This window comes from Haemorhous mexicanus, chromosome 11 (genome assembly GCF_027477595.1).
Source record: "Haemorhous mexicanus isolate bHaeMex1 chromosome 11, bHaeMex1.pri, whole genome shotgun sequence".
NCBI classification, from domain to species: Eukaryota; Metazoa; Chordata; class Aves; order Passeriformes; family Fringillidae; genus Haemorhous; species Haemorhous mexicanus.
The window spans coordinates 20,163,580-20,187,435 of NC_082351.1; the positions used below are offsets into that span (position 1 = coordinate 20,163,580).

The 23,856-nt window shown below is 42.5% G+C and overlaps 1 protein-coding gene across 13 annotated transcripts in view; it reads right to left on the reverse strand.

The window, feature by feature from the left end:
* Positions 1–23,856, reverse strand: part of FOXP1 (forkhead box P1) — a 378,956-nt gene that overhangs the window by 55,945 nt on the left and 299,155 nt on the right. For 11 of the 13 annotated variants that reach the window (XR_009487903.1, XM_059856810.1, XM_059856807.1 and 8 more), the window contains 4 exons: positions 19,689–19,826; positions 18,512–18,601; positions 13,096–13,255; positions 6,804–7,008 (listed from right to left, as the gene is read on the reverse strand). Coding sequence is in view for 12 of the 13 variants with exons in the window: in XM_059856810.1 (XP_059712793.1) it covers positions 6,804–7,008; positions 13,096–13,255; positions 18,512–18,601; positions 19,689–19,826 (593 nt within the window). In the remaining variant the exon portion in view is untranslated. The remainder of the gene's footprint in view (positions 1–6,803; positions 7,009–13,095; positions 13,256–18,511; positions 18,602–19,688; positions 19,827–23,856) is intronic. The other 2 variants (XM_059856811.1, XM_059856819.1) reach the window with 1 other exon arrangement.

The following is a 23,856-nucleotide window of genomic DNA, read 5'->3' on the forward strand; positions in this document are numbered from 1 at the left end:
ATTAAACCACAGTGAAACGGATAAAGTTTATATAGCTTAATGGTGGAGTTTTACTTTAAATGCTGCTCAATATCTTAGCAGTACGATATAACATGATATAACAGCTGTCATACTAACTGCTCCATTTTCATTGAACAGCACAGAAAATAGTCACACAAAAGTCACCTAAGTCCTCTACTTCTACTGCCCTTTCAAGGGTGTTTCTGTTCTCAGATTGTGCTATATATGTTAAAAAAATAACACAGCTCTTTATCAGCTCCCTGCTCAACTCTTCAGGACAATCAGACCTGACCAAATTCTGAGAAAGGACAACTTGCACATAGGAGGAAATAAAAAGAAACAGAAATCCACAGTGCAGTAAACGAAAACCAGGTCCCTTTTTAAGAGTACTACATAAACACCTCTAATAAAAGAAGAGGACAAATTTTCATTGGACTTTAAGTATTTAGACAGGAATGTTTTAGTAAAAGTTTAACTGCAAAGTGCATGCAATTAACAGAAAGCCATCAGCTATTTCTCTGGTATGTAAAAATAGCATTAAGCTGTATTAAATGCACGTGTAAGTATCTCAGTTGCAAGAAAAGGGAGGAGATATGCAAAGCACTCAGATATCAAACAATGATCTGTTGGCCAGATGGAGGAATAAAACAATACATATGCTAAAATTTGGAAGAGTTCTGTTAGGCGTCTGCCAAGGCTCACCCAATCTATTTTAAGTGCTTTTTGATACATTAGCTTAGTGTTTGGAGTTGTACAACTGGTGGTTATTACACAGGACCAGAGAGAAGTGAAACGCTGGCGTGCAGGAGCTCCCTGATGCTGGGGCAGCTTCCCAAGCATCAAACCCAGCACCCTCCTCCAGCCAGGGGCCACATCAAACATTCACAGGCTGGTTAACTTAGCATCTTTCCTCGGGAAAAGCAAGTAAAATAAGCTGCTTTTAGCTCAGTGCAGGAATTCCCTGAGAAGCTGATAAAGGAACTCCTGGGCAGAGTGAGGAGCAAGTGGAATTGTACAACTGATTTAGCACCGTGGCAGACGGTGGGTGCGGGCGACGCACAGGAGGCTCCACACCCGCATCTGAAAAGCACGAACAATAAAAAGTGCCTGATAAGGCTCAAAACTGAACATTAACAGCCCCAGGTCTGAGTCACAGCCGGTGTTTTTTCAAAGCTGATTACAGAAGAGTGACTCAGAGGGAAGCCTTCAGTAACTGGTGGCATTTCTTTGGCAGGGGAGTGAGTGCCAAGGGATCGGACACTAGGACACTTTGGGCTGTACTGCACAGAGTAAATGGAGATGGCCAGGCTGGGGCCCTGCTGTCACAGTGTCACCATCACCAACAGCCCAAGCAGCCCCACAGCCATTCCAGGTGCAATGAGAAGGACAGCAGCCATGTGGAAAGCAGGACTGTTTATCAGATTACGAGCTGGGCCATCCAGGCTCAAGTCTCCCACTCCAGCCTGGCTCCACAGCAAGGATGGAGGCACCTGAGCTGCTGAGACCATGGGTAAGAGCACAAAGATCATTATGGGGTTTGACTACATGGAGCAGCTAAATACCTCTTGGGAGGAAAGGGCCCAGAAACACCTATTTCTTAAGGGAGAATGGATCTGAGGCAACCTAATCCAATGCAGCTCTGCTGATGGTGAAGAATAATGAACTAAAATCAGCTGTAGGGTGCAACTGAGGGGAGCTGACACGGCTGAGCAGATCTGATGCTGGCACCAGTGCAGAATGAATGCCAGGGACTAAGTGGAGAGGCTGGCCAAGAGAGGATGGGGCCCTGGGAGCATATGGACTGCAGGCTGAACTGTTTCATCCCGAGCATTAATAATGGACCCAAGTCTGTAATTCTTAATTGTGCTGAATCCTAATGCCCTCATCTAAGGGCCTTGGGATTTTGATGGAGGATCAGCTGGCATGGAAGATAACAACAGTAAAACATGAAGCATTAGGCCTAAGCAGCAGATCAATGGTCTGCCATGCCATTCCTCACTTCCCTTCAGAGCCTTCTCCAGACCCTGTCCTCCTGCCATGCTGGCAAGAAAAAGCAATTTTAAAATACCCTTGTTTATCCCATCTATTTTTCCTATGAGATGGCTGCTTGCTTATGTGGAAGGACAAGACTCAAGTTTATGTGGAAAGGGTATAAAGGCAATGAGGGGAAGAGATGGGACTGCTGGCAGATGGAGAAAGGTCTCTTGGACACAAAGCCTTTAACTGCAACTCTTCACCTTACTTCTGGTAAACAACAGATGCACTTCATAAATTAACAGGTCTGGACCTTCATTAACTCACTTGTTTATGTACAGCCTGCACTATCCTGGCTCTGATGCAGTCAGTGCACGATGGTACCAAGGGATGGGACCAGCACAAGGTGTTCAACAGCTGCACTGCACCCCCAGACCTCCCAGTTCAAGCCCAAACTGGAGCAATCTCTGCCCACTGCAAAGCACTGATGAATTCTGCACTGTTCTGGTTTCCCAAACCTACCCACGTGGGGAATATTCCCAAGCATGCAGCTTTCAGGATGTCCACTGTTAATCAGGTTCTACAGTTAGTAGCCACTTGAAGTGAACAGGCATCCCCCTGCTTTGTTTTGGTGCTTTTCTTAAGAAAATAATCAAGTTTCTCCCAAGTAAGATGCAGTGGAACAAGATGGAAAGTGGGTACTGTCCCTGACATTTCTAAGCACAGCAGATGTACTTAACTGGCTCCTGTTATTTATTTATTTATTTACTTGTGTAGAGAAAAACTGCTTGTTACTGAAGAAACTCAAATGCTGATAAGATGATGAGAGGTTTGCATGCTGGTTGATGGTCTCACTTTCCCTTATCCTGAATGAATACAAGTATCTATAACTAAATATTTCCCTTAGGGTACTGATGACTGAGGTATGTTTATTGCATTGAGTGAATTTATATATATAATCAGCACAATAAACATTATTAAATTGTCTGAGTAAAATCAAAGCATGAAACACACAGTCAGTGCTGAATTCTAATGATGCTGAATGCCCATGATTGCATGGGGAAAGGATCTTAACAAGCCTTGATTTGAGCTTTGGCATCCGCCTCACAAATCACACGAAATGTTCCCTCTTTAATAGTGCTGAATATTGATAAATGTCTCTGCACGGCACAACAGGGAAGTTGGTCTCTATTGGCAATCTTTACCAAAGTGTGTTTTTTCCTTCTCTACACTCAAGGGTTTACCCTGAATGATTTAATTATAATTTTCCTTGTGTAAGACAAATTAAAGAGGAGAGTAGGAGTGTCATGCCAAAGCAGATTATTTATCTCCTTAACAGATTGCTGTGCACCAAACCCCAGAGCTGCTGCTGCTGCTACTTACAGAAACTGGGCGAAATGTGGGACAAAAGCATAGATGTAATATACATTTAAAGCCCAAATGAATGAAAGCATTAACCCATTATTTATAGCTGGAACTGTTTCATTCCCAGGGAAGCCATACACACAGAGCATGCAGAATCCAAGTGCAGCACCACGGTGTTCCCTGCCCCAGGAGGGAGGGTGCCTCCTGCTCTTGAACCTATTTTTGCTTTTTGGATGTCCCGAGTGACTCTGGCCATCTACCTGCTCTTTGCTTTTTAGTCACAAAGGAGAAATTTTGCTGTCACTGGGCCCCAAGGACAGCAGCCCCAGGGTGGGCAGTGTCACCAGCATCACCAGAGCTGTGTCCCTGCAGCCTGTGCAGAGCCCCAGTCTGGGCTGGCGGCACGGCGACGCGTGGGCACGCCAGGCAGCCAATGACTACTGCTCCTGCTATTTTAAACCCCTTGTTTATAACCAGAATGTGTTTTTACCCAAGATACAGAGCAGATCTGTGCTTGCCTGCTGATTCTAACACAGGTGCCTCCTGTCTCGCAGGTCTGGAGCAGCCTTACAACCTGACCTGTGGGATCAGGAACCCCCTAAACACAGCCTGAACTATCCAAGTGACATGTGCCAGAGATGACAGTGATGATAGTAACTCCCACATAACCAACCTGCCTCCTGCAGCCCACACTCCTTCTCAAAAGCCCAAGAGAAAGGGGTTGAAAACAGCTTTACAGCACACCCTAAAAGTTAATGTTACCTGTATATGATTATTTATGGCTGCTGGGCAGTCGTTATGATGTGGCTGTGCTTAACTTTTAGGACACTTACAGATTTTACTATGTGCTTTTTATTGTTGGTTAAATCTAAATAAATAGCTCTTGCTTGTATCAGATCAGAGCTAACATAAGTTTAGCACAGAAAGTGCAGGAAGGAGGGGAAATCCACAAGTCAAAAACCCTCCCTGGCCAGCCCAGGCTGTGACTTATGTGTTGGGAGGTGCAAGGGCTGATTCCTTCCCTAGTGAGCCCTTCCCACAGCCCCATCTGACCTGAGCCAGGGACTGCCTCCAAAAGTCTCCTTAGATTTGTTGTGGTGAAGCAGATGTGTAAAAGAACATACATGGATTTAACTCTAAGTCCAGCAAACTCATCCTCCCATCAGACCCATGATTTATCTAGTCTTAACTTTTGCAACCAAAAAATTACTAACCTCCTGCTTGTGCCTGTGCTCTCTTTTGCAAGCCCACTAAAATTTCACTTCTGTGAGCTTTCAAACATACATGTGATGGCACAGCACAGCAACTCTTCCCTCTCTGCTCACTCCCCACCCTGAACTCCCTGCCTGTAGATAAATTAAATGAAACCACTGCAAAATATCTCACCAAGAGGAGTTTCTGTGTCACATGAAATCCAGGCAGGCACCACGGTGCCTGATGAGACTGCAACAAAATCCCTGAGTGCATCAGGAGGCATTCTCCTGCCTGTAGTCTCCTGCTTTACTTATGGATAAACATGTAATTCAATCACTGCAGCAAATGGATGGCATAAAGCCTCCATGTACCAAAGAGAGGCAGGACAAAGCAAAGTCTGTAGCCCTCTTATTTGTATTCCTAAATATACTTATTTTGTATTTTGATATTTCAGAGAATTCAACAGATATGCAAGAAAAGTATAAGGCAAGCTTAATAACACAGGTATTGATTCCAGTACTGAGGATTTAGTCTTCTTAACTAAGACAACCTCAAACAATACCATGGCATGTTTATGCCTTCCTAATTAATCTGGAACTTTACTAATAAAAGCATGTGTATCACCTTGTCTGTAGAACCCAACTGCCTCCAGGCCACAATTACAGGACTCAGACACATGGATATCCAGGTCTGCTCAATACTAAACGCAGAGTAAATTCTTACTTCAGAACAGATTCCTGTATTTCCACTGCATTTCAAACTGAACTGAATCTGTTTCCTGGTTTATGCCATTAGCACGCAGCACATGCCTCCCTTCAGTGAAAGAGGATCCATCTTGCTACATGGGATTTTACTTTATATACTTGGTAAGAAAAACATAGATTAAAAATTTATTGGAAAGCCATAAACCCATCTTGTTCAGTTCTACATGCAGCAAAAAGGGAATTAATTGTTTAATAAACATCAAATCTTTTTTAGTATCCCATGTAAGTCTTCATGAAAACCACGTCCTTGGCACTTACATGCATTATAAACATATTCACTGATGTTCCCACACACGTCCTTGCAATGGGTATATAAAGGATGCCTTACACACACAGCTCTTCTTCCAACAGTGGGTGTGCTCTCCTTTAAAATCTTTCTATTCCCAGCAGCACTATTTTCTTAATATCAGAGAGATACAAGAGGTATTTATATAGCTTCCCTATCAATCTACTTTCAGACCACCAGAAATACAAACTCTATGGCTTAAAAATTCCATTATCCTCTTTCTAATGAATGAAAGGAGGATGGAAAGACAAAGCCATCAGTTTCCATAAAATCCAGCTTTCACTAGTGTCTGCTGTTACATTTCTAGATGGGCAAAGGGACTCTCCTGAATGCAAAGGAGCACTGCCCTCCCCACTGCGCCCACTCCTCGAGACCCTTCCTCCTCCTCCTCCTCCTCCTCCTCCAGCAGTGACGCCGAGGCTGCAGCCGGCGCTGGCACCCACGGCCCCGGCGCCTGGGCCTGTCTATCTCCCCAGAAGCAAAAGTTACGTTGTTAGACACGCCTCAGTGAAATCTGGGGGTGTAAAGAAACAAACCTGCAATAAAGCATCCTCTGGAATAAAGCAGAGCCCGCGCCGAGAAGCACGTCAACAGACAACCCCTGATTTAAGCCATTTCTCTTAACAATGCAAGCCGAGCAAGTATAAATTAACTCACACTTTTAAAAGCCAAACAACACCAGTTAGCTAATTTTATCAGCGGTTTAAAAAAAAGAAAAAAAGCCACTTTGTTTTAGAGAAACCTGGTGAACTCAAGCCTACCGTGTCTTGTGAAAGCAGAGAAAACAGAGTACAAAAAGGCAAATATGTTAGATGAGATAGGGCACCGGAATTTGGTAGAAAAATGGGGACTGTACTGACCAACACATATTCTTGCTCCCTCCAGCCTGTAAACCCAAAGCACAACAAGACTACCACCACCTGTGATGCAAAACTCAAAAAAACCCCCAGCTTCTTCACACTTCCCAATACGCTTATCCAATGCACTTCTAATTAGCTAATTGTGCCCACATTGATCCAATTAACAAGCCATAAAGATCTGAACAAAAGGAGCATATTCTGCCCAGTGGAGACTCTATTCAACCACGCCAACACCAGACAGAGCGAGATGTGGAGGACAAAACTGAGGCCAAGGCGCTTGGCCACCGCTCCCGAGCGTTTCGCCATCGCTCCGGGACGCTGCTCCCAGATGCTCAGGGTGGAAAACCTGCAGGCACCTACCTCTCCCGTTTAGGAGTGTGGACTGATAGCTGTCCATTAGTTGAGGCGTGTGGGTTGATGATTAAGGAGGTCTTGGAGGGCGCGGAGGAGGAGACGCAGGTGGTGGACAGGTCCAGGCTGCTGTGGTTGTTGCTGGCTGCCTCCTCCGCTGTGTGCGAGCCTGTCACTTCCTTCCAGAGCTGCTGCAGCTCTGTTGGAATCATGCCTGAAACAAACAAATTGGATAATTAAATCAATTAACAGCTAATTCGGCCGTCTTCAAACAGTAATTAAATCAAAGAGTCAGTAAACAAAGCCTAGTGTTAGTTTTGCCTCTGTGTGTTTTTGCGCATGTATTTTTTTTTTTTTTAATAACTAAATGCTAATACTGCACTGCACGACTCTGCTACGCTCTGGTGTGACACCTGCAATACTCATGGAATGCAAAATCCAGGCTGTGGGGCAGAGGGATCCACACAACACCACACCGATAGCAAACACCATGTTAAATATTGTAATTTTTTGTAATTTTTAGACCAAAGGCCCATTTTCAGAGTCCCTGTTTGGGCAAAAATCACCCCCACAGCAAAGCTGACAGTAAAGGTAGCCACTGGCTACTCTATGTTCAGTTACAAAATTCAATTCCTTTATTTTTCCACAATTTCTTTTGCCTTTTTTTTTTTTTTTTTTGGAAAGTGACTACTTTCAAACCTGTTATTAAAAACAAGGAAGGTCTTAGGAAAAAAAATACTCAGCTTTATTATTATGACAACATGAACCACAACATGACTAATTTTGTGCTTAAGTTTTAAATGATGACAAATAGCTTTGTTATTAAATACAGTTTTTATTAATCACTTTTAGACGTAAATTATGAATTCATATTGTCTTCCTGAAATGCTTTTCAAATTTTAACAGTCAAATTGATTATACTATGATTATTTCATTAACACACCTATCTTTCTCATTAATTTTGGTTTCTCGAACTGCTCACTTAATTGATGGATGTGTCTACCGAAAAACTGTATAACTTTCTATACAAGTAACACTATTATTACTGTCATTTCTTAGATCGATGCTAATGAGCCATTCAAAAGTAAAATGAAAACAGAAAATAAGCTTCAAAAAAAATAATAATAAAAAACTCTATTTTTTTAAATGTCCCCAAGTGGACACCAGGGTTAGGGAGACAACATTCAGTAACTAATGCAAGTGAAAACTGCAAACTCCAATGGGCCAAATGGAAGGTGAACCATGTGCTCACGCTGAGATCATGCTTTTGGATAAAGCTGATGTTTGTGACATGATACAACAAGTCAAGTTTCTCTCACTGCAGACTATTTCAGTGCTCTTTCAGAGAAGGCCATGGGAAAAAATTAGCAGTAGAGACACGTCACTCAAATATTCAGGGAAAAAAAATAATAATAATAAGCCAGTGTCTGTGTGTTTTTAAAGAGGTTTCTCATCAGTGTGCTTCCAGCTCATCGTTTGGGTGACTGTTCATTGTTTCACCATGCTGTAGCTCTGGAGCTATCCTAAGGAAACCTGCCATTTTCTGAGTGTACAGCAGCTGCTCTCAGAGGCATGTACTTCACCCAACCTAAGGTATTGAAATAAAAAAAAAAAAATAAGGCAGTATGCATTATATTCATTTGAAACACATAATAAAAAATGCCAAGGTCTAAATTTAATTTATTTTTGTCATTTAGAATACAATGGATAGATAATCATCTCAACGTGATCAGCCAAACATCTTTACTTTGCTAAACTGTTAAAGATTTTAATTATGCTAGCTTTGGAGAGCACTGGTCTAATGAGGCGATAGACTCCAGAGAATCTAAGTGGTTAAGAACTGTGAAATGAGTCTGATAGGATTTTTTTATATTCACCGTGGATCGTTTGCATATCAAAGAGGAGTAAATTATTGCACGACAGACCAATAACCTTCCCCGCCTTTCCCAGAGTAGCATTAACAAAAACAGTTGGTCTCCGGTAACGGTTCGCCACAAAAAAATGCTGAAATCCTTAAGTATCTGCAATTAATATATATTAGGGAAGAGGCTTCAATTTATACATTAAGTGATCAGATATTCTTAGGACACATCCGTTTCTCTAAAGCCACGTCATTTTCCTTTCATCAGCCCCAAATGCCAATTATATTTTGATGGATTTTGTCCCAAATGAGCATTTAGTTATTAGACATATTCAATTATTACTTGTCCCCTGGAATTAAACCTCAGAGCAAATTAAACAAAGAAAAAGGTCAGTACACAAGCCCGTGTCCTGTTTTGCTGTGTGGGGGCTATTATTTTCAAACACCTTGCAAAGTGACAGTGTGGGATGTATTTTTAGCTAACACGCTTGACAGGACTGTCTGCGCACTAACAATTACCTGTGAGCAGGGCTGACCCTTACACACTGTTTACTCAGTTGAAACAATAGTGAATAGACTTGTCTGTTGATGATAACATATTGATATGAGAACATATGAGCCGACACCTATTTTTATTTTCCAGAATAAGCAAAAAGGGAGAAAATAACTGGCGTTTTTTCACTTTTTTTTTTTTTTTAATTATCTGGATTTCTGTAGGTTTTTAATTAAACACAAGCTAGCATCCACTCTCCTCTCCCTGTTCTCCACTTTTCTCCACTTCTGGATCTACCAAAGCTTTCTCCCAATGAAAAGCCTGAAAATGTTACAGCCACTAAAACAGACACACACATGATATTTATGCCTCTAAAAGTGAAAGTGTTTCATCTAACTTCCCATCCAAGTGTAACTCTCATTAGTACTAATAACAACTATACCACAGATGGAAGGAAAAATAAAATATACCCAGTTGTGTGGGGGAAAATGCTGGAGGTAGTAAGGATTTTAGGCTGGGTGACATTAATTTAAAGAGCTAACTGTGATGTCATACATGTCTGCATGCAATCCCTTGCCAAAAATTGATTACATCGCCTGATTAATAAAATAAAATTAAAAATAGCCTCTCTTCTCCTGCCCTAAATTTAGTTCCTTTAGAATAATTCTGGAGAGAATTCCTGACTAGCCTGTCAAACTGGGAAGCTGAAAGGTATGCTCATCATTCATCCAGTGAAATGGTTAAATAAAATAATAGAACAAATGGCAAAATCAAGTAAAATAGATCCACGACCACTCGCAATAAATTATGCAATTTACCATTTAACAGTCTCATTTTAGCAGTGAGAGCTAAATTTCAAGTCAGATTCCCAGAACTGCACTGCAATTACCCGGGATCCCTGTAACTTCCTACGGACCAGGAATGGGATTCAGACCTGGAACTGCCAAATCTATAGGAGCAATCAGGCACCTGGATGTCTCAGTCCTATTATTTTCAATCACTGGTGATCTGAAGTGTGATTTGCAGTTTCATTTAGAAGATACTGAAAATCTCACTCTCGCAGCTCAGAACACTGCTGAAATGGGGTTTATTTTAAAACTGCTGCTATGTACAGATGTAAAATCTAGATTATAGAAGTGTCTAAATACTAAGCAGAAAAGATTACACAAATATAACATTAAAGGATGTGCTATTTTATTTAAGACAATAGGGGAGCACTAAAAACTAAAATGAAACTAAAATACAGATTTAAACAATCTATTAGTTCTGAAAACATAACGAAAATGTCACTTATGAAGCAGCATTCTCTCCTTGGAAACATTTATTACTATTACAGATACTTAAGAATAAAAGCAAAATGTTTTTAACTGAATTCACAGCTACATTTACGAGAGGGATTATTTTATTTTTTCTATGCACACATTTACAGTATTTGTCTCAGTCTTGCAAACTGTTCTGGAAACAAAAGGGCATGAGAGATGTAATTTTTTTTTTAAATAAGAAGTGTCCATTACCAATTACTTTAAACTATAGCCCTGGCTCTTCATTGCATTTTTCAGGACAACTAGTCCTCTTGATTATGAAAGAAAATGTAGGCACAGGTTTAAAAAATGTATGTTGTGAGGACAGTTGACAGATTACTGCTCACGGAACTCAATTTCCCAACCCCAGGTATCACCGGCTCAAAGACAAACAGAGTTGCTCAACCTCTTTGTGTCCTTGTACCTCCATACCCAGGTGACCATGTTCAAGCAAGCAGAAAGTTGATTTAAACCTCATAATGACATCAGTTTTAAGCCATCGTCTCTGTGATAAAAAGGAATAAAATATCGTGCTGGATTGCAACCTGCCTCGAGTCTCAAGTCCCTCTTTCTTGCTGGCTCCTGCCACCCCCAACGCTCGCAGCTCATTTCCCTGCCAGAACCAGCCCTCTGTGCTTATGTTTGTGTCGTCTCTGGCGTGCAAGTCAGCACCCCTCAGGCTTTAAATACGCTCCTGGGTGAGGACTAATAGTTACACTTCCCTGCTAACCATATCAATCAATGCCACGACGGCTGAATTACCTACTGGTGTCTCCGATGTGTTACCGCACAGATTACACTTCATGCATCACCACATTCATTTCTTTCACATTACACATGAGCGTGTCTTGTCACTGCCCAATTGCCCTCCTTTGGACAGCTTAACTGATGGACTATACAATGAACCTTACTGAGCCAACTTAATGGTATAGGAGCTGTGGGAAAAATTAGCAAGGTTGAAGCTTGAGTCCGGTGGGTGTGTGGGAACAGCCCGGGATGCTTCCAACAATAAATCTGAGGCGTAATTAATGCACGTTACAACATCTTGCAAGCATAAATGGCATTTCATCTACGTGCCCTTTTTTCCTGGACTCATTTCACACCTTCTCCCCATCACTCTGCATCGATGGTGACTGACCAGGTACTGCCCCAAGCCTGATTCTGCAGCTCCCAGCTGGGCACCACCTTCCCATGGATCAGCCTCCAACTCCTGCACAGTGCTGCTTTACAGCAGGCATCCAGTTTTGGGACGCTGGGAAGTTGAACTGAGACCTGGGGAGTCAGGGGTCAGGCCCCCAAAAGCTCAGCTTCCCAACAGAGGAGTTAAGGGCTTAAATACCTTCCTGGGTCTGGTAAAAATAAGCCTAAATAAAGCATGTCAGCCACACAGCAAAGCAGACTCCACTCCCCAGTTTGGCCTCTGTTTATCCATATAAGTTAATATTCACCAGCCACCTCACTCTCCTTTTTCACAGCTATGTACACAGAAAAAAAAGGAGGGTGAAGAACAGAAGCAATTTCGTCTCTTCCCCTCCATTTAAGTGAACAGAGTTGAATGTAAATTCATTGCATGATTTAGAAACTAAGAACAACCCTAAGGCTGCTTTCAAGATCCCAAATCATTCAAGCTGGGCTGACTCAAGCCATAAAGGTGAATGTTCAAATTTATTATGGGGCAAGGGAAGGAGAAGGCAGGATTATTCAGAAATACCAGCATCACGGTTGATGCCATGGCATGCCTGAGCCATGCCAACTCCAAAGAGTCTGGTCTAACCACAGCAGCCAGAGCTCAGGCAAGTCTGTTGAACTGTCCCACGGCTTACAGACAAACCCAGTTTAAAAAGTAAAATAATTAATTTAAGCCAAAAAAGAAAAAGAGAGAATAAAAACCCTAGGTTATAATCACTGTCAAAAGTATTGTGGATTTAAGTAGTGCTTTCAGTGTATCAATGTCTTAAAAAAATAAAATAAATTGGGATTTCAGCAAAGCAGTAACTTCTTGCAGAGTGCAGGACTGAATAAAGACGTAGGAGGATCTAATTGTCAATAACACCATTAGAATTAAATGGAGTTAATCCCAATTTGCCTCAGTGTGGAGGAAGGAACAGAAGCACCGAGGCAGTGACACAAAGGCTGGGGAGAGCAGCCCTGTCGCCTCTCCCTGGCAGCCAGAGTCAAAGGCACTCAGAGCTCCCCAGCCTGTGGGTCAGAGCTGCTCTGTGCCAGCTCATGGCTAGGCTGGGACCAGGAAGGCCCAATCAACACATCTGGGAAAGGAAAAGCTGCTCTCACACACCCTTAGCCATGAAGCCAGCACCAGGAATCAATAAAGACTATAAAGACTCCTCCTGTGAAGGATTCTGAGCCCAGATGAGCACGACCAGAAGCGCTGAGTCTGCCAGGCCAGCTACAGCTGTGCAAACTGCACATGAACTCCAAGCCCTCTGCACCCTGCCAGCCAGAGCAGCCCAGGATTGCAGCACCGCCCTTCTCAAAAAATACCTTCACAATGCCCACCCTGCCCGGCGGAATCTTTCTGTGCTTATTTTATGAGCCTGTGAGCTCTTTCTCTCCCTCCCCCCACGTGACAATTCTGTGTGAGCGTGCACCCTTGCCCTGGCTCTGCCACCCAAACCTCTCACCTACCTTGTGCAAGGGGTTGCAGAGGCAGAGTCGGCTGCCCGGGCTGGATCGTCAGCAGCCCCTGACGCTGCAGAGACAGGAGGTGCTGCTGCTGCAACTGCTGCATCTGTAAGAGCTGCTGCTGAAAGGCCAACTGCTGCGTGGCCACTTGCTGCTGCTGGGGCTGGAAAAAACAACAACAAAAAAATTAAAATGCACACTTGTTAATACAAGAGCAAAGCAGAGGATTCGCAGGACTCCTTGTCTCAACTCGCTTCAATTTCTGATGGCAGTCACTCGGCATCAAGGCCAAGCCAGCGAGCCCACCACCCCTGGCAAGGACCCCAAGGTATGGTTAGATGCTGGAGCTAACATAGGGCTGCAGATTCCCATCTTCAGTGGTTAACTTTCACCCAGCCTAAATCTCTTCTGCCATCCCAACTACAAATGTGTACAGCATTTCTTGATCCATGTGTTCTTGTTTTACCCCAGACATGGCTGTGTTCTAGTGGTGGGTAAAGCAAATGCTGATGAAAATCCTGGGTAATTCTTTGAGGCAAAGAACATGAGAATCACACCCCATGATCACATCACACTTAGATGTAACAAGAAACCCTGCACTGTGCTCTGTTTGCTCATTCAAGGGCTGTCTCAACTATTAAGGCAATTCGACTGGCTTAATTTATGGTATTTTATACTCACTCTCTTCTTCATCCATCAAGCCTCACAATACTTTCTGTTACACTGGAATTATTCTGTGCTGTATTTAAGGCTGCTACTTCTGCACTTTGAAATTTTTAATTATTCTCACTAGAAAGAAGATGGAGTTGCTTTACTCCACAGGGATGTGAACCTTGAACCTTCGAGGTGTAAAAGAACATGTTGCTTTTCTCACTACTGTACCCAGAGAAGCTTTTAACTACTCTGTTTATCACTTCTGACATAAATAAATGAGAAAAAATCAGACCTTTGAAGAAGAAAAACTTCATCTAATATTGTTAATTAGCCATGACAAACGATGAAATAACATTGTAAATCTTTCATAGAAACAGCCACTAGATTTTAATTACACACATTCATAATTTAGCAAACAACATCTTACTTGAATGTGAGTGTTTAATATGTACAGTACTCGAGGCTTCAGAGTCCTTAATTTTGTTCAGTTAAGGAAGCCTCTAGGTTTTGCTTCCATGCTCATCTCGTATTTTATTTGCTTTGTTCTTTAAAATCCATGAAAGGCTTTGCATTTTGATAAATATCTTTTTATTTATTGTACAATGACAGGAGGAAAACTTTTGTTGTGTAAAACATCAATACATCATGCCAGTGTTTAGCAGTTCCTTGTGCTAGCCAAAAAAAATTAATGTAGATTTCCTTAGTAATTATCTGAGTGATAGAAAGATAATACAGTGCAGTAGTACAATAAATAGAAGGAAATTATCTAATATCCCTAATCTGCTAGGAATCATATCAAGGTGGAGGTCTTATACACATTATGGCTAACAATTATGGAAAGAAAATTAACTCTTACCAAACTGCACACTTCCACAAACAAATCCCAGCCAGATCCTGAGCTTTCTGTCACCTTTCCTTGACACCAAGCCAGAGGATCACTGGCCCCATTCCCTACTGGTGTTACACAGGGAAAAAGTCCCACCAGAGCTGCTGGAGCACAACTGACAGACACCAACTGTGGGTTTGAACCCCACCTTCTCGTGCCACCATGCCCCATCAATCCTAATACTGCAATTGACTGAATACCCACAACTCTGAGAGTCAGCTGTTCTAGTCACCTTATTTATAAACTCAATTTATCTTACTTCCAAAGAAAACCTTGGACTTCAGGAACGCATCTAAACAAATAGGTGTTTGGATATTCTGAAACTCAGAGAGTTTACATTTCTTTGCAACAGCTTGCTCTGACACATCCATTTGTTGCAACTATTTGCAACAGCACCATATGCATGCAGGCCCCAGCAACAGTTGTATTGAGCTAAAGTAACGTTTGCCTCCATAAATATTAATTTTAAAATATATACACTTAATATATTTATATTAATATATATTATTAGTACTAGTAGTAAGCTGTGTCTTACCTATTTACCACAAGACTGCAAAGTTAGCACACAGGTTTTTTTTAAAAACTCCCTTTATATCAATTGAATGATGCCCTTTTGGTTGTCTTCTCAGCTATCCTAAGAAAAGCTCTTGAACACACTCTACTTTGAAAAGCCAGGATATAAAAGTATACAAGGCCCATTGTCCAAGAAAGAATTTAAAAGCAAGACACGTTGCCAAACTGCGCTCCCCACCCAGTTACCAAACACAGGATACAAGGCAGTTTGTTTACTTCTCACAATTGAATGCATACAAAAAAGGTCTCGGTGCAGTCCTGTTGTCAGGTCAGTAGTCAGTGTTAAAATGCTGAAATATCCTGATAAAACTTGCATTTTTGATCCCCTCCCTAAAGCTTCTGTCAAAGGTCTGTTTTCCTTTCTTAGGTTACTCCCTACTGCCTAACATAAACTGTCACAGTGCCGGAGGACAAACGGCCCTGCTCGGGAAACAGCGCGCTCCGTCCAGCGCCGCGGCTGCGCCAGACCCTGAGCACCCCCTGGCTCTAGGGAGCCCCGACTTTTCCAGGGGAGAGCAGGAACAGGGCTTAGATCCCCTCCAGCACCTCTGCCCTGCGCTGTCGGGCACTGCTCAGCCTCTGCTACCCTGTGCAGCCCTCGAGTAAAACCCCCAGGAACCTCGCTGGGGTCTGTCTGCTGCTCTGCTCAGGGGTCGGGTCCCGTTCAGCAGCGGGGCTGGGGAGGTTCGTTGTGTTTCCCTTTTTTCTCAAGAGCACAATAGGACAAGGCACTCACAAAATGACTTGGGGGATGCCGTACATGAATGCGCTTGTTCCATCTGTCAAGGTACAAGCTCAGTCCTCGTTAGCACGGCAGCCGCCGGCCCCCACCACGGCACTGCCCGTCAGTTTTCAGTGCCAGAGGGAGGGGGAAGAAATAAAATAATACAAGACCACCTTTTCCATGCTAATTTAGCAAGAATAACCTCCTTAAGCTGGGCTGAACAAACCTGTGGGGTGAAATGCATTGTTGAAATGGATCTCCACTAAAACCATCAGCAAAAATACTCCCCCCCCCCCCCCCCCAGACACCTAGAATAAGCTGGAGAGAGTTAGGTCCTTGTTCTCTTTCCAGCTATCGTGTTAAAATGCTCTTCTTGAAACAGGAAGGAGTCCTTTCTTATTGTTGCTTTCGCTAGTGTAATATCAGAAGTGTGACCACAGTAAATCAGTGTGTTAGATATTGAAATGCCATCACATTGTCTAACTTCCCTTCTTGTCTTTTTTAACACAAAGTATTTTTTTTCTTTAAGCTCCAAGCCCTCATCTTTGTGTCTGAGATGCTCTCCTGTCTGACAACAGCAATTTAGAAGAGTTAACTTTTATCGTTCATTCTGCTGTGTAACTTTCCCCTTCAAATTTCTTTATCTGCCCTCTGAGCTCATCTGAACTTTCATGTTCTCCCAGCATGTAGGCTTGCATTCAAAACTATGTCTAATAGACCAAATAAGAGGTTAATAAGAAGTGGCAACAGAAAGAAAAAATACAATCCCTGGTAACTGATAAGAATGACAGTGGCAGCCCTTTATTGTTTGTCTTCAAATATAGAGTTAAAGATCTTTAAAAAACTAAATTTTGACGCCTTTGAAAAGAAAGAAGCACAAAATAACAACAGGGGGTTATTGCCTGCCAGCCACAGGGGAGAAGCTCCATAATTCTTATTCTCCCTTTTGAAGGCTGTTAGAAATCTGATTCAAAAAAGCAACAGCAGAAGGAGAAAGCCTCTTGAGGCTATCGCCATTTCCTGTGATCATGCATAATGCGTTTCAAAAGTGGGTTTTTACCAATTCTGTTGATCAATTGCACCTCCTTCATATTCCCTCTTTTTTCTGCTGTGTTTACATCTGATGTGACTCAATGACAAGCGCTGTCTGAGACTGTGAAACAGACCTGTCATGTTGATTTATGGGCGCATCAAACCACGACTTGTCCAAACTGAAGCTCGCAGTTCATTAATTAGAGAGTTGTGACTTTGAAGTCAGCTTTCAGACTGTGGTTTTTAACATTTGGCTTAATTTATATGCTCTTGAATGTGGATCTCTAAGGAAAAAACTGAAATTCCCTTCTTGTCTTTGAACTTCTTTTGACCGCACAATAATCATTTCTTTGTCCAGAGTGATGCCTGCATCCCAGAGTCATTAACGCGCATTGAACTGCCACTGATGAGTAAGCCCTACTGAATTAGAAAAACAGCCAGCAAAACAAAGCTGAGAGCATTCTGCACAGTGATATCTCACAATTACATGCCTTCCCTCCCTGTGCCATTTCCATTTTAATTACTGTTAGTCCTTTAGATTTACATTTTAGACACTTTTTAATCTGTTCCCTTTTTATTATAGTGGCGCCCGTAAGCGCGCTATGGTTAAGGTTGTGTCAGCGTTTCCATTATAAACCCCCCTGTTTTCAGGGGTTTATAACTCAGCTGGAAAAATTCACTCTGGGTTGAAACTTGGCACAGGTGGCATGATTTGCCGAAATTTCAGGGGGAATGGGGAGCAGAAATTGGTGCATGCTTTGAACAACACCCCTTGTCAGGTGACACAAGCGCAGCCGCTGTCACCGGACATCACCCAATGTCTCGCACCAAGAGGCAGCTTTCTAGGATCTACCTAACCAGCACTGATGTCAGATTAAACAGGAAAGTCTCAGACTCCTCCAGACTTATCAGGTCGGCTCAGCACCTAAAGTAAGTGCAAATGCAGGAAAATTAAATCTAAGCCTACCAAAACCAACAAAGTTTTCAATGTGGGATTTTGGAAGGGAAGTGTATCTAAAGGACAGGCAGAAGCTACCCTGGCCTGTCCCCTCCAGTTATGGACCACGGCAGCATCAGAGCAAGGTCTCCGCCACCTCTTCTCCATGTCACCACTGATGCTGCTCGAGTGTGAGGAATGCGCAACCAGAACCTCCCTGGCTGGAAAGTGCAAACCCAAACTCAACACCTCTCGGCATTTTGCCTTGTTTAGAGAGGACAGCGGTGATCTGGGCTTGCTGCCTTGCCCCCTCCCCTCTCCACAATAACTAACTCCCCAAAGCACTCTCCCAAGATACAAGTCTAGATGCCTGCTCCAGGACTCATACCAAACAGCAAGGCCTGGTCCTCTGCTATAAAATATGTGGCAGCGAGCAAATGGAAAGCACAGGAAAACAGAGGCGAAAACAGGACAATAACTCTAAATCTGAAAGCTGAGGCCCGATAGAGTCAGTTCAGTTGTGCAATCATTTATAAGATGAATGACAGTTTAATAGCCACTAGACAGTCCCCAGGGATCTGTGGTTTGAAAGTAAAATGGGTATTGTCTGTACCTCTTTAGGCTGTTTTCCAGCATGTTGTTGCTGTAAAAGTTGAAGCTGCAACTGTTCCTGTTGTTTCTTATAAAACTCTTGAAGCTGCTGCTACAAAGAAAAGGAAAGATGGTAAGTAACAAAGTGGAGAGCCAATTCAGTGTCCCTTCTGGTGTAACACACAAACTGTGATTTGAAAAATAGCATCCTTTTATCTGTAATGGTCTGACCTTTAGTTTGAAACTCAACAATAAATTCAGTGCACACTGACTATTCTTGGCATTATCGTTTGAAAAGTAATCTCCAAAATGAACTGATGAAAAACATACCATTTTCTACACAAACTAATTAAAATAAGGCAAGGAATGACCTTTGATTGTAACAACAAAGCCAAAATGCCCTTGCTGAGAGAGCCTGGCGGATCTCTGTTGTGAAACACACATGCTTTCTAAATGATAGGGTTTGACTGTATTAAGTGTTGTTCAATACATGCACAGACATCCTGGGAAATACTCTCCTCCTCCCGATCCCCAGATGTGCTCTGCGCAGGCAGCGCTCTGGCTGCGGGCAGGACGGAGCCTGGGAGCCAGGAGGAGCAGGCAGGGTCGGGCTGGGGGGATGCTGACACCCACCCCGGCTCCCTGAGACCCCGCAGTGCCAAACCCTGTGATAACAGAGCCTCAGGGCTTGTTGGTGGCCAGCTTCCAGCTGAGAAAGGACCACGGGCTGCGAGAAGCACTGACACACAGCCCAGCATATGTTGGCTGAAATCAAACAGCCTTGCAAACCTCTCCACTTCTGTTTCCACGGCCCTTTACGGTTCCAGATGGAAATAACGAGGTCTAAATTGGGAAGTATGGCCCTTCTACCTTGTTTATTCCAATTAGTCAGGGCACACCAAGCCTTCTGAGGGATGCAGACAAAAGCAACAGGGACATCTGCTGAAGTCCTGACACTTAAATATGCATCTGTATTATTTAGCTGATCTTGGAAACACTCCTAGCACTGCTCTCTGGATTTGTTTCCAGTAGCTATTTCTAGAATTAAAAACAAAAGAGCAGTCAGTGCAGCTCACAGCATGGCTGCTCCAAGGTTCAGACTTGAGATGTGGGCAGCTTCTTTCCCCAAGAGCGTTCCAGGAGGTGAAGCTTCCAGCATCCATAGGGGCCATCTGAGCAGCTGTTAAGGAAACAATTACCTGTTGAAGCATGAGTGCCTGCTGCTGTTGGAGCAGGACTTGGAGTTGCTGGGGAGTTAGCACTTGTTGCTGGAGGATCTGCTGCATTTGCTGGGGAGTGATCACTTGAGGTGTCATCATAGCCACCGACACTGGAACCTGAAGGCCAAGAGGAGACAAAGATGGTCAGAGCACATCCCCACAGCTCCTCCATCATCCCCACGCCAGGGGAGCCCATTTCTGGCATCAAGGGGGCTGAAGGTGAGAGTCCTCATAGCCCACCCTGGCCAGCACACAGGTACTGACCACACCTTCCTGGTGACTAAATTCCCCTTTGGCAAAACACTATTGGATGGAAATTCCTTAAAGCAAGTAATATGGTAAAGATTTATTTATTTTTACAAGAAATCATCAGCTGGGTCCTTCCCCTCCCAGAAAGCCCTTGTCTTCTGTAGAGAAATCCAACAGCCAAATATCCCGTGCTGATGGGATCTAGACCCTATTACGACAGGTTTTTCAGAAAATTGAAGGAAGGCTCAGTGATGTGAATAACAGCACTAGACTCCTATGCAATTTTTACAGAAAGGCCCTACCACCATGTCTTTACCATTCCATATTCACCCAGCATACAGATGTCTTCAATTCTTTCATATTATGTGAGATACCATTAAAAGCCGCTTTCCATGACATTTCAGTGACAAACAGCTACAGTGATGAACTTGATAGCATTTCATATTTGCAACTGTTAACACGTTTCTGCACGGGCATCTTTGCAAGGAACCTGTACACTGTATCTGAAAGGATGATGTCTTGTTCAGATAAAACACTGACATTAAAATGACAGGCTGTCTTGGCCAAGGTTACACAAATTGTATTCAAGCGGATACCTAATGACAATGCTATGAATTCTGCAAGCTTTCTAGAATGTAATTTAGCTATTCAAAATAATCACTGCACTTGTGTTTAATTTGCAGACTACATGAGAACCATTTTGTCAGTCCCAGTAATGCAAGAAGACTATTTCCCTAGAAACCCACCCCTTTACCCTCCACTCCAAAAAAGGAAAAGAAAAAGAGGGGAAAAAACAATAGAGGAAAAGACAAAACCCATATGAGTTTTAACAGTAATATTGAAGCACCTTACTTTTCTATAGTTTTAAATCAAACACATGACAGCACAAAACTAAAAGCAGTAAAGGATATACTTTGCTAAAAAGGATCTCCTGTCATCTCAGGTATTACAATAAAAGCTAATAATATGTTTAGCACTTTTTCCGTGCACCACTTTTAAAAAAAAATCAGCAGACAATAGCTGATCAGAAGATAAAGGAGTTTAAAAAAAAAAACCTCCAGTGTAGTAGTAAGCAAGAGAGAAATGCAGTATTAATTTTATGTAACATAATGTCTTAATATGCAGTTTATCTTGACTTTTTCACATGATTTGTCCTGTCATTTGCATAGCAAGCTCTCATTCCTAATTTCACAGTCATTATGCACTGATGTCCTGATTTCTCAGCATCACTAATCTTGATGAACTAAAAATGGTTCCTGAAGGTCAGACGCATGTACAGCGCACATCTCCCGGTGTTGTTGTGTACATGTCATGTGCCAGGGCCAGACACTGCCTCCAAAACATTTGCCTGAGCAGAGCTCAGCACCGTCCCATGACATTCCACTAATGCCGACATGGCGAGGCTCTCTGAGCACTCCCCGTGGCACAGCATGTTCCCACATCACTGATGGGGTGGGCAAAAGGAGATTTAATTATGGGGAAAACACCAGAACCACCAAAACCAGTGGTCAATCTCCCATGCTGCCATGTCCCCATACCTATGAGAAAGCCACCACCTCGCCACGCAGGACCAGCTCTGAGGACACTGAGTCATCAGGATGGGTAATCCCATTAATTCAGAATATCTTAATCCGCAGTCTTTTACAAACTTTTCTGGGAGTAGAAAATTATTTAATTAAATCTTGCCGTCACTATCTTCGCCCCAAAGTGTGACTCACCTTCATTATTCTCAGCCCCAGAGAAGTTTACTTTACCCTGGGGTTTGCACTACCTCTTATTGAAGCTGGACCAAGCAAACAGAAGAGGAAGCATGCTTAAGTATGTTTTCTGTGCCCTTCTTGGAAGATAGACAAGACAAATACTCTTCAGTCAGATTTATGACGACAAGCAGGGATACAGACAGGAATAGGGTGGGGTGCTGTAAACCCTACACATTGGTGATTAATCCAAAGGGCTGCATTCTGCCGTCAGCTGGGCAGGGACAACTCCCATTCACTTCCATGGCCTCTCTGCACGTTTATCTTGGGACAGATCTGGCGATTAGGCCCTATCTTTGAAAACTGGCCATGTACCTTCCAGTAACAAATCTCTTAACTGCACACTCCTTGCTAGAACAGAAGCACTTAAGCAGAAAGAAAAAACAAAAAATCATGTATGTACTGCACACAGCCACAGAGTACAAGTACACAGAGTACGAGTTTGTGTTGGTCCGTTCGACTTCATTTTACCATCTGAAACCACATTTTCACACCACACCTGCGCTTCTAAAGAAGGTGCTGCCTTCCATTTATAAACATAGCTAACAGCCACATTTAGCCACGGCCTGTACTTTAGTTTATCACAAAAGCAACTTACGGAAACCTTGCACAAACAAATCTAAATGAACCAGAAACTATTGTGTTAAAAATTACAACACACCTCCCGGACGAGTGTGGGCACACACATATGGTCTGAGGGACTTTAAATAGTTAAGAATGATGGCCTATATATCCACTCTCTTAACTCCCAACGTCCAACTTTTCCATGTAGCTAGTCCCTGGTAATACTAGGAATCAAAGGGCATGCAGCACCAGCAATAGGCTATTATAGCCCACACTTTATTACCCATTACTACCGAGGTCATTAGCGGTAAGAGTGATTGTACCGGTCTTAACCTATTGATCATTGTAACTACTATCATTTAATCCCGTGTTGAATGTCTGGAAAGCTGCTAAAGGCACACAAGAGAGAGTGCTTTAGTGATGAGAAATATAGCCAAAGCTTGGAAATTACACTTTGATTCATAAAATCTAGCCAGTGGTTTAAATCAATAGTATTTAAAACAGTCATGTAAGTTCTTAACTACAGCTCTCTAATATTTATGGGACCCTTTTTGAGTGTACTCAGTCAAAACTAAACTTTATTTTAGATACTGTGCAATATACTTTACATTATGTTAGATAAAAAATATTTATTTCTGATATTTTGCCTGATAGTAAGTGAAACCTAAACCAAGAGCTATAAATTCATTTTAGATTGCTATCTCTCAGATGTCAACTTAAATGTGTTGCCAAAAAAAATTACAAACCAACTTTAAAAATGACTTAACTGTTTAAGTACATGAAAATGAGCGTGTTTTATGAGTTAACAATGAATCACAGAAGGCAGTCTATGAAGAACTAAAATAATTCTGTCTTACTGCCTTCAGGGAGTTGAAGTTCAAATTAAACTACTGGCAGATATATTTAAAGAATGCTAAGTTAGCATGCAGGGAAGAAATCAATCTTTTATTTTTTCTTTTAAGTTGTTTATTTCTATTTTGCACTTGAAACATGATTGTTGTTATTGATATGATTAATGAACTGCTTTTGGTATTGTTGACTGATAACAATAGGGTGTGGTAGATACCCAGCTGCATGTAAACCTGGCAGCAAAGGTAAAAATACAGCTGCAATTTGGCTTTGGGAGCTGTGCTAGTATGGACCTGCTGACATGCTAATACCATCAACGGCAAAAAATGTCTTTAATACTCACAATTGTCTTCGCTCACTGTTTCTGTTTCTCTCAGGGTTTTGCTTCTGCTCCTCTGCATCACCCAAAGCCCTCCCAGCCCCACAGTCCCCTCTGAGACCCTCCCATTTCAAGCCCTAAAAACACCCTATTTTAGCAAGACTGTCCAAGGGAAACTTCCACAAACTTGGGCCAAGCTCTCCTTTAACTTCCCCACGAAATTACAGCAGGGATGCATTTGTCACTCCTCCACACAACCCAGACAAGGGTCACGGGGATGAAAATGATTTAGTCCTATTTAATCACCTCCATTCCCTCATTTTTGGTGATATTAATTTAATTAAATACCAGCTAAATAATTTCAAGTAGTTTAATCTTGTATGAAGGAAAAAAAAAAAAATGGAAAAAA